The sequence below is a fragment of the Mirounga angustirostris genome, unplaced genomic scaffold, assembly GCF_029215605.1.
Source record: "Mirounga angustirostris isolate CCGP_5_RB_7025 unplaced genomic scaffold, mMirAng1.0.hap1 SCAF_10, whole genome shotgun sequence".
Lineage (NCBI taxonomy): Eukaryota > Metazoa > Chordata > Mammalia > Carnivora > Phocidae > Mirounga > Mirounga angustirostris.
This window is the reverse complement of record NW_026991718.1, coordinates 86,542,127-86,554,150: the sequence shown is the minus strand read 5'-3', so window position 1 is coordinate 86,554,150 and position 12,024 is coordinate 86,542,127. Positions and strand designations below refer to the sequence as shown.

Sequence of the window (12,024 nt, the reverse complement as noted above, 5' to 3'; positions counted from 1 at the left end):
AGGGAGAAGCAGACTCCCCACTGAGCAGGAAGCCCTGACACGGGGCTAGATCCTGGGACCGGGATCATGACCTGAGCCAAAGGCAGACACTTAACTGCCTGAACCACCCAGATGCCCCTTCAAAGCTATTTTAAACAATTATTTCATCTTCTATTACTATTTTAACTGTGCAGTCTAGAATAGACTTTTGTACATCACTGAAACTTGAGTTTTAATACTGAGTAAGGGACAGGTGGGGCTAGGTAAGGATAGATAGGGGGCTATGTGATCAGGCTCACAGAAATCCAAAATTTGTGGAGGTGTGGGAAAACCAGAGATAAGGGAACAAACTGGACCACTCTACCCTAGGATCACCCTGCCCTAGGTGTGGGGGGTGGGTGTCTTTTTTATGATAATCACCTGTGACCAACAAAGAATAACCAGACCCTAAAAAGGAAGTAAGGCACTGAAGGTGTTATCACTAGTCCTTGTCAATGGTTATCAATAGAGATGTTTAAAGGATTTAAGTTCCCTGGTTAGCTTTCTATAAAAAAGCAACCCTAAAGGCCCTTGTTGGCAACCCTGTCAGGACCCCTCTCACTTTTGAGAGCTTTTTGTATATCTCACTTAATAAACTATCGCTTTACTCACTCTCCATTGGCTACAAGATTCATTCTTCGACTCTGTGAGACAAGAACCTAGCTCTCCCACTTCAATATCTTAGTAGATAACGAGTTCTATCAACTTTAAAGAAAATTCTGATTGACAAAGGCAATAAAGGATGAGTAGCTACTCACGGAAAACTATTGATGCTTATACCCTTTATAAAGACTTATTTCAATTTTGTTTTTTATCATGGATTATTAAGAGACAAGATAGTAAAAAGTACATGCACTAAATTCCAAATCTGCCATTTCCTTCCTAGCCATGTAAAATAATAAAATCTCAAAACTCTCTTAATACTGCTTGTGAAACTGGCCTAATAGCTGCACTGATTATCTCACAACAATTGCTTTGAGGTTTACATGAAACAATATATGTGCAAGGATTTTTAAAACTATGAATAAGTAGGTAATCCATTGGAAGATGGTAGAGTAAAAGCATCCTGAGCTCACCTTGTCCCACCCACACCAAAGTAACAGCTATACCTATGCAACTCACTATGCAAACAGCCTGAAGACTGGAAGAATAGACCTTCCACAGTTAACTGTACAGAGGAGATGACTTCAAAACGGGAGGATGGGCAGGGATGTGGTTGGAAACCAAACCCCCAGTAAGACTAACCACAAACAGGAGGGACACCACAAGCACAGAGAAGCGAGAGGATCAGACTCCACAGCAGCCACCCCAGGCACTGGGGACTCACACTGGGAAGAGGAGTTCCTGTAACATCTGGCTTTGAAAACCAGTGGGGCTTAACTTTGGGAGCTTTTGAAATCAGCCAGGCTTAACTCCAGGTATTTTAAAAATCAGCAGGCCAGGCTTAACTCTGGGAGAGCCAGCGTGCAACAGAAAACTGAGTCCCCACCCTTAAAGAGCCAGGATAATAAATAATTCCAGCTCTAAGACACAGCACAGAAGCAGCAGTTTGAAAAGCACCTGGGGCTTATGTAAAGATTTACTTATCTCACAAGGTGTAGTGGAGAGGCAGGGATCTTCAGATTCCTCTAAGAACAAGAGTGCCAGCAGGCACCATTCTTCTTTCCCTCCCCCAGACTAGATAGCCAGACACTTGCAGGAGCCAGGGCTAAAACTCTCCATCTATCTTGCTAATATTGCATGCCTCATGGCAGTCCAGTGATCGCCTACAAACCTGCCCCATCCAACACACCCTCCTCACCAGGCATCCATCCAAAGCTGCTCCAGCCCCACCACACCCAGCAAGCAGCCCTGGCAGGGATGCGCACCATTCCAAAATGACTCTTGCCCTGAGGAGGAGAGATAACCTCACACACCAGCTTGCCCACAGTTCCAGCAGCTGAGTCTTTTAGCTGGTTGCACAGGGAGAAAGCCCTGCCATTGGGTGCCCTGGCATCTATGGTAGAGAGGCTTAAGTGCAGAATCTAGTCTGACTGCCAACTCCACACACCAAGGAAAGCCTCTTAGTTAGCCCTGCTGGGACAAATACTGCTCAGTGTCCTGCAAGTGCAGCTGAGTGGCTAACTGTAGACAGCTAGCCTGACCGCTGGCACCACCCACCTATAAGCCCATAGCCTGAGTGGCATAAAAATCAAATCCTGCCCAGTATGCCAACAGTAGGCAAAGCAGAATCACTGCAGCCAGATGGGCTGAAGGCTCAGACACAACAGAAGGGCACAAGCAGCCTACATAGGAGACACACCTGGAGCACCTGGTTCTGGTGGCTGGGGGCACAGTGCTACAGGCACCACAGGACCTCTTCTACACAAGGCCACCATTTTCAAGATGAAGTGACAGTGCTGACCTACCTAATACATAGAAAAAACACAGAGAGTTTGGAAATGAGGAGACAAAGAAATACATCCCAACAGAAAGAACAGGATAAAACCACAGCAAAAGAGCAAAGGGGAACTGAGATAAATAATTCAAAGTAATGACCAAAAAGATACTCATTGAACTTGAGAAAAGAGTGTATGAATTCCGTGAGAACTTCAACATACATAGAAGATCTTAAAAAAAAAAAAAAACAGAGATGAAGAATTCATTAACTGAAATAAAAAATACATGAGAGATAATCAGTAGTAGGTTACAGGAGGCAGAAGAACAGATCACTGATCTAAAAGAGTAATGGGGGCACCTGGGTGGCTCAGTTGTTGTGCATCTGCCTTTGGCTCAGGTCATGATCCTGGGGTCCTGGGATAAGGCCCTGCATCAGGCTCCCTGCTCCAGGGGAAGCCTGCTTCTCCCTCTCCCTCTCCCCCTGCTTGTGTTCCCTCTCTCGCTGTCTCTCTATCAAATAAATAAAAATTTTAAAATCTTAAAAAAAAATAAAAGAGTAATGAAAAGCAACCAGACTGAACAGCAAATAATAATAATAAATGAGAAGAGATTTAGAAAACTAGTGACATCAAGCATATTAATATTTGCATTATAGGGATCCCAGAAGGAGAAGAGAGAGAGAAGGGGGCAGAAAACTTCTTTGAAGAAATAATAACTGAAGACTTCCCAAATGTGGGAAAGAAAACAGACCTCTAAATCCAGGAAGCAAGGAGAGCCCCTATCAAGATTAAGCCAAAAAGATCCACACCAAGACACATATTAAAACGGCAAAATGTGGTGATAGAGAGAAATCTTTCAAAAGCAGCAAGAGAAGAGTTACATACACAGGAAGCCCCATAAGTCTATCAGTGGATTTTTCAGCAGAAACTCTGTAGGCCAGAGGAGAGTGGCATGCTATATTCAAAGCACTGAAAGGAAAAAACCTGCAATCAATACTCAGGGAAAGATAAAGAGTTTCCCAGGCAAACAAAAGCAAAAGGAGCTCATCACCATGAAATCAACCTTACAAGAAATACTAAAAGGAATTCTTTAGTGGAAAGAAAAGGCCATAGAAGAAAATAATGAAAGTAAAAAATTTCACAGATAACAGCAAACATTTAGTAAAGATAGTAAATTAATCACTTGTAAAGCCAATATGAAGGTTAAACACAAAAGTAGTAAAATCAATTATATCTATAAAAATCAGTGAAAGAATACAGAAAATAGAAAGATGTAAAATATAATATCATATACATAAAACGTGGAGAGGAGGTAAAAATTTAGTGCTTTCAGAATATGTTTGAACTTAACCAACTACCAACTTAATATAGACTACTAACAGCTAAGATGTTATATATGAACCTAATAGTAACCACAAATCAAAAGCCTGTAATAGATACACAAAAAAATAAAGAGAAAGGAATCCCAGCATAATACTAAAGAAAGCCATCAAGTTACAAAGGAAGAGAGCAAGAGAAGAAAAAAAGGAAAAGAAAAGAACAGCAAAACAACCAGAAAACAATTTTAAAAATGCCAAATTAAGTACATACCTATCAGTAATTACTTTAAATGTAAATGAACTCAATGTTCCAATAAAAAGACATAGGGTGTCTGAATGGATAAAGAAATAAGACTCACCCATATGCTGCCTACAAGAGACTCACTTCAAACCTAAAGATACGTATAGAGTGAAAGTGAAGGGCTAGAGAAACCATGCAAATAGAAGAGAAAGAAAAGCTGGAGTAGCAATACTTGTATCAAACAAAATAGGCATTAAAACAAAGATTGTAACAAAAGGCAAAGAAGGGTACTACATGATGATAAAAGGAACAATCCAACAAGGAGGATATAAATTGTATATATCCATATACCCAACATAGGAGCAACCAAATAGAGGAAGCAATTATTAACAGACATAAAGGGAGAAATTGACAGTAATAAAATAATAGCAGGAAAATTTAATAGCCAACTTAGAAAATGGACAGATCAACCACACAGAAAGTCAACAAGGAAACAGTGGCTTTGAATGACACATTAGACAGATGGACCTAATATATATAGACAGATAACATTCCGTTCAAAAACAGCAGAATATACCTTCTTTTCAAGTACATATATAACAATCTCCAGGGCAGATCACATGGTGGGCCATAAAACAAGTCTCAATAAATTTAAGAAGACTGAAATTGTATCAAGCATCTTTTCTAACCACAATGGTAGGAAACTAGAAATCAATTTCAAGAAAAATTCTGGAAGGAACACAAAAACATGCAGGCAAAATAATGTGCTAATAAACAATGAATGAGTGAACCAAGAAATCAAAGAAGAAATAAAAAATACATGGAGACAAATGAAAATGAGAACACAACAGTCAAAAATCTTTAGAATGCAGCAAAAGTGGTTCTAACAGGGAAGTTAATACCAATACAGGCCTACCTCGAAAAGAAAAAAAAAAAATCCCCAAAAAACAACAACTTTAGACCTAAAAGAGCTAGAAAGAAAAGTAACAAACTCAAAGCTAGTAGAAGGGAGGAAATGATAAAGATCAGAGCAAAAATAAACAAAACAGACACTAAAACAAATTTAAAAGATCAATGAAACCAGGAGCTGGTTTTTTGAAAAAATAAACAGAATTGATAAACCTTTAGCCAGACTCATCAAGAAAAAGTTCAGAGAACTCAAATAACAGAATAAAAAAGTAGAAATAAAACAAACATGACATAGGATTATAAGAGAATATTATGAAAAATTATATGCCAACAAATTAGACAATCTACAAGAAATGGATAAATTCCCAGAAATATATAACTTTCCAAATCTGAATCAGGAAGAAATAGAAAACTTGAACAGACCAATTAAAGAAATAAAATTGAGTCAGGAATCAAAAAACTACCAACAAACAAAAGTCCAGAACCAGATGGTTACACAGGCAAATTCTACCAAACATTTAAAGAAGCTAATACCTTTTCTTCTCAAACTATTCCAAAAAAAAAAAAAAGAGGAAAAACTTCATTCCAAAAGACCAGCATTATCCTGATACAAAAACTGGACAAAAACACTACACAAAAAAAGAACTACAGGTCAATATCTTTGATAAATATAGATGCAAATATCCTCAATAAAATACTAGCAAACCAGGATGCCTGGGTGGCTCAGTCGGTTAAGCGTCTGCCTTTGGCTCAGGTCATGATCCCAGGGTCCTAGGGATTGAGTACCACATTGGGCTCCTTGCTAAGCAGGGAGCCTGCTTCTCCCTCTGCCTGCCGCTCCCCCTGCTTGTGCGCACGCTCTCTCTCTCTCTCTAGTAAATAAATAAAATCTTTAAAAAAAGAATACTAGCAAACCAAATTCAGCAATGCAATAGATCATTTACCACAATTAAGTAGGATTTATTCCAGGAATGCAAAAGTGGTTCAATATTTGCAAACCAATCAATGTGATACACCACACTAACAAGAGAAAGGATAAAAAACATATGACTGTCTCCACAGACTCAGAAAAGGCATTTGACAAAATATGATATACATTCATGATAAAACCTCTCAACACAGTGGGTTTATAGGAACATGCCTCAACATAATAAAGACAATATATGACAAATCCAAAGCTAACATGCTCAATGTGAAAAACTGAAAGCCTTTCCTTTAAGATCAGGAACAAAAACAGGATGTCCACTCTCACCACTTTTATTCAACATAGTACTAGAAATGCTACTTGCAATAATCAAACAAGAAATAGAAGGCATCCAAATTGGTCAGGAAGAAATTAAAGTGTCACTAAAGGTTACATCAAAACCTATTAACAACTGATAAATGAATTCAGTAAAGTGGCAGGATACAAAATTAATATATAGAAATCAGCTGCATTTCTATAAACTAATAATGAAGAAGTGGAAAGAGAGATTAAGAAAATAATCCCATTTAAAATTGAACCAAAAAGAATAAAATACCTAGGAATAAACTTAACCAAGGAGGTTAAAGACCTGTACTCTGAAAATTATAAAACAATGATGAAAGAAACTGAAGACTACACAAATGGAAAGATATTCTGTGCTCATTTACTGTTAGAATTAAATATTGTTAAAATGTCCATACTACCCAAAGTAATCTAAACATTTAATGCAATCCCTATCAAAATACCAACAGCACTTTTCACAGAACTAGAACAAATAATCCTAAAATTTGTATGGAACCACAAAAGACTCCAAATAGCAAGAACAATCTTGAGAAAGAAAACTGAAGGTATCACAAACCCAGATTTCAAGATATACTATGAAGTTGTAGTAATCAAAATCATATGATAGAGCCACAAAAATAGACACATAGATCAATTCAACAGAACAGAGAGCCCAGAACCCATGCTTATGTGATCAACTAATCTATAAAAAAGGAGGAAAGAATATAAATGGGGAAAAGATAGTCTTTTCAATTAATGGTGTTGGGAAAACTGGACAGCTACATGAAAAAGAATGAAACTGGACCACATCCTTACACCATACACAAAAATTAACTCAAAATGGATCGAAGACCTAAATGTGAAATCGGAGACCTGAAATCATAAAATTCCTAGAAGAAAACAATGGCAATACTCCCTTGGACATCAGCCTTAGCAACATTTTTCTAGATATGTCTCCTCAGGCAAGGGCAGCAAAAGCAAAAAATAAACTATTGGGACCACACCAAAATAAAAAGCTTTTATATAACAAAGGAAACCATCCACAAAACAAAAGGCAACCTAATGAAAGGAAGAAGATATGTGTAAATGATGTATCTGATAAAGGGTTAATATCTACAATATATGTAGAACTTACATAACCCAACACCAAAAAAACCCAAATAATCTGATTAAAATGGGAAGTGAACCTGAACAGATATTTTTCCAAAGAAGACATACTGGTGGCCAACAGAAGACAACAGGCCAACTGATGAAAAAATGCTCTACTTCACTAATCATCAGGGAAATGCAAATTAAAACCACAATGAGGTATTACCTCACACCTGTTAGGATGGCTATTATCAAAGACAAGAAATAAGTGTTGGCAAGGTGTGAAGAAGAGGGAACCTTCATATACTGTTGACAGGGATGTACAGCCACTTTGGAAAACAGTATGGAGGTTCCTCAAAAACTCAAAAATAGAATCACCATATGATCCAATAATTCCACTGCTAGGTGTTTCCCAAAGAAAATAAAGCATACACTCAAAAGATAGGTGTACTCTGTGTTTACTGCAGCATTATTTATCATAGCCAAGATATGGAAGAAACCCAAGTGCCCATTGATAGATGAATGAATAAAGAGCAACATATGGTTATGTTAACATACAATGGAATATTACCCAGCCATAAAAAAGAATGAGATCTTGCCATATGCAGCAACATGGATGGACCCTGAGGTGTCCGTTTCTTTTTTATGATTTCATTTGTATGTGGAATCCAAAAAATAAATAAAGGAATAAATAAATGAATGAACGAATGGACAAACCCTTATATACAGACAACAAAATGGTGATGCCAGAAAGGAGGTGGGTTGGGGAATGGGTGAAATAAATAAAAGGGATTAAGTGGTATAAACTTTCAGTTAGAAAATAAGTAAGTCACAGAGATGAAAACACAGTTTAGGGAATACAGTCAATAATACTGTAATAAAATATGGTGACAGAGGGTGACTACACTAAATGGTGAGCCTGAGTAATGTATAGAACTGTTTGGTCAATATGCTGCACACCTAAAACTAATAACATTGTATGTTAATTATACTTTAAAAATACGAGCACCTATATAATCTATTTTAACACAAAAAAGAATTTTCTATACACAAAATAGAATTTTCAGGTATCTCCCGTAAATGCTCAATTCACAAAAAAGTTATTTGAGCTCCTAAAACCTACAAAGGAAAACTGAGGTCATGGAGAGGGAGTTAAGATAATACCCCTGTCTCTCAGAATCTTCCAGCTTAGTACAAAAGAGGAAAAAAACGAAAGGAACATAGAGAACTATTACCTAGAGTCTAATTTTGTATAAGAAAAAACCCTGATTTTTAAAAAAACAATCATATTTTATTCTGAAACCCTTCAAAAGTGGAGCCATTAGAGGCAGACCAAGACAGGCATGCTATCTGCTATCACCTCTATTATTTACCTTATTCTGGAAGGACTATATAAAGCAAACAGAAAAATCCTGTCTTTTATATATATCAACTTGCAAAATTGATGAGAAAATGGAATAAAATATTTAACATTTCAGCAGACAATATTTTCATTAATTCTAAATAATGTGATCACTTAACTAGAAAACACAAGAAAAACATTTTTTTTTAATTATCAGAACTAATGATTTCTGTCCCAGTTGCTAAAAATATAAAAATCTTCCAAATACTATCAAATATCCAATTTTAGAGAATGGAAAAAAAATCATATTCATAATACCAAAAAAATTTCCAAAACTAGTAAAATACACATATATAAAATTATAAACTTCATTTAAGAACATGAAAAACTAATTATATAAAAGGAAGGATGGGAAAACTTATTATAAAGATATCAATTCTTAATCCAGAAATTAAGTGTAGAAAAAATAAAACATGAAAAGCCTTTAAAAATTATATTAAAATGAGTATTTTAGACAATTAAAAATTTCTTGTAAGAATAACAGAAACTTCCTGGCTGTGTATAATCATATATTAAAGTCTGAATTAATCAGAACACTGCAGTAGTAGTACAGGAACATACAGATCAATGGAACAGAGTAGTGACTATAAAAATAGACCCCACCTCATAAATACATTTCATATACAATATATATTTCACATACATTTCAAATCAATGGATAAAATAGGAGTTACTCCACAAGGACAACTTGTTTACCATTTAAAAAATGAAAGTGTATCTCTACTGTATTCCTTACATCAAAATATATCACAGATGAATTAAATATTTTGAAGTTAACCATGAAAAAATAAAAAGCCTGGAAACAAAAAATACAAAGTTAAAGATTTTTCAAATGTTGGGGGCAAGAGAAGTCTATTTTAACACTGATGCAGTGGTAGAAATAAAAGAAAGGGTATGAGTTTAACTACATAAAAATGTAAAATTTTTATATAACATAGAATACTACTATGGAATCTACAGGCACAGTGAACGGACAAAAAAAAAAATCCTGAAAACAAAGTTGAAGGTCTCACACTTCCTGATTTCAAACTTGCTACAAAGCTACAGTAATTAAAATATTATGGTATTCGCCTAAAGAGAGATATACAGACCAATGGGATAGAAAGCCCAGAAATAAGACCTCACATACATGGTGAAATGATGTTTGTCAAGGATGCCAGTATCGCTCAATGGAGAAAAGATGGTCTCTTTGATAAATGGTGCTGGGAAAACCAGATATCCACATGTGAAAAATGAAGTTAGACCCTTACCCTGTACCAGAGACAAAAAACTGAAAACTAAAAACGAAGCAAAGACTTAAATATAACTAAAACTAAAGTAATTTCTAGAAGCATGACTTGGCTTATGGCCCTTTTACTCCATCTTCAAAGCCAGCAAGCATGGGCTGAGTTTCTGACCTACTTTTCTGCTCCTCTGTCTGGTTAAAAGCTCATGGAATATTATGCAGCCATCAAAAGGAATGAGATCTTGCCATTTGCAACGATGTGGATGGAACTGGAGGGTATTATGTTGAGCGAAATAAGCCAAACAGAGAAAGACATGTATCATATGACCTCACTGATATGAGGAATTCTTAATCTCAGGAAACATACTGAGGGTTGCTGGAGTGGGGGGTGGGGTGGGAGGGATGGGGTGACTGGGTGATAGACACTGGGGAGAGTGTGTGCTCTGGTAAGTGCTGTGAATTGTGCAAGACTGTTGAATCTCAGATCTGTACCTCTGAAACAAATAATGCAATATATGTTAAGAAAAAAAAAAGAAGAAGAAGAAGAAGGTAGCAGGCGGGGAAGAATGAAGGGGGGGAAATCGGAGGGGTAGATGAACTATGAGAGATGATGGACTCTGAAAAACAAACTGAGGGTTCTAGAGGGGAGGAGGGGAGGAGGATGGGTTAGCCTGGTGATGGGTTTTAAGGAGGGCACATTCTGCATGGAGCACTGGGTGTTATGCACAAATAATGAATCATGGAACACTACATCAAAAACTAATGATGTAATGTATGGGGATTAACATAAGAATAAAAAAACTAAAAAAAAAAAAAAAAAGCTCACAGGATTACTGGGCCCACCCAGACAATCCCACTCAATCTCTAGTGGAAGGTCACTTCTACCATGGAACATAACATACGGGGATTAGGATATGAACATCTGGAAGGTCACTATTCTACCAATCAGAAAAGGCATTTAGAAGAAATATTTTAGGTAAGGGATGAAAACTGGAAATAATTTTCTAAAATGGAACCCTGGCCAATATTCAACAATTATGAAATTACTTCTGAAAACATTAAACCAAACAAACAACTTTAGATGTCTACTCTTCAAATTTTTAAATATATTTCTTGTAGAATATAATTGTCAACCTCTAATGACCACATTTACTAACTAGAAATCATGAATACCAATATCCAAATTAACGTCTGTAACTTAAGAAAATGGTCACTTATTTTTGTTAATGAGAAGCCCCTTACAAATAGACTTTTTATCCTTTCATGACAAAAAAAAAAAATTAGTTTAGTGGAATTTGAACCCAAAATGATGTGTTTTCAGGACTTATTCATATCACTGATCATTTACGTAACTAGTATAAAATTATTTTTGCCATTTTTAGAGTAAGTTCTTAATTTGTAGTCTCTATTTTTAAAAAGAAATTCCCATTATGTTAAGAAAAGTAAAACTATGAATTAATCTTAATTAAGTTGGGAACGAATCTTTTTAGAACTATTGGTATGGTTAATTTTCTATCAAAAATACTTTCAATATTTTTTTCTCTTGTAACACATACCACAGACTTTCCAGTTTTAATCTTCATGAATCATATATATCAAAACAAAAAACAAACCTTTATACACTTCTCCTGAATATCATTTCTCTGAGAAGCAAATTTGAGTAGCGGCTTTTCACCATCCATTCCAGATTCTTCACTTTTTATTTTACTAAGGTGATGATCTGAAATCCAGTCCATGAAGACAGTTAAAAGTTCATACACTTGTGCATTAAGTGGTACCTATAGATAAAAAATTATATCAAACATTTATTTCCATTCACAGTCTCATAAAATTTCAAGAGAAAGCTTTAAATTGGGGGATTATAGAATAATTTACCTAAAGGTCACTAAAATATGTACTGAATGAAAAAGCTTCCCCAAAGGAAATTTCAAAACAAACATCTCCAATTAACATAAGAAACATGTTAAATGATGGTTAGAGAAGGAGAGAAAACCCATCTTAAGAAGGAAATTGAGGAATGACTGGGTGGCTCAGTAAGTTAGGCATCTGACTCTTGATATCACCGCAGGTCTTGATTCTCAGATTCGTGAGTTCAAGCCCCACACTGTGCTCCATCCAGAGCGTGGAGGCTACTTTAAAAAAAAAAAAAAAAGAAAAGAAACTGAGGGATGCTTGGGTGACTCAGTCCATTAAGTGT

General features: G+C 36.0%; 1 protein-coding gene across 13 annotated transcripts in view; it reads right to left on the bottom strand.

Annotated features, from left to right (window-relative positions):
* The window catches only part of CCDC138 (coiled-coil domain containing 138), a 134,605-nt gene that overhangs the window by 76,855 nt on the left and 45,726 nt on the right, over positions 1 to 12,024 (bottom strand). For 12 of the 13 annotated variants that reach the window (XM_064572684.1, XM_064572693.1, XM_064572695.1 and 9 more), the window contains one exon: positions 11,441 to 11,605. The exons of the other annotated variant lie outside the window; for it this stretch is intronic. In XM_064572684.1, coding sequence (XP_064428754.1) covers positions 11,441 to 11,605 — 165 coding nt within the window. The remainder of the gene's footprint in view (positions 1 to 11,440; positions 11,606 to 12,024) is intronic. 13 annotated transcript variants of the gene reach the window in all.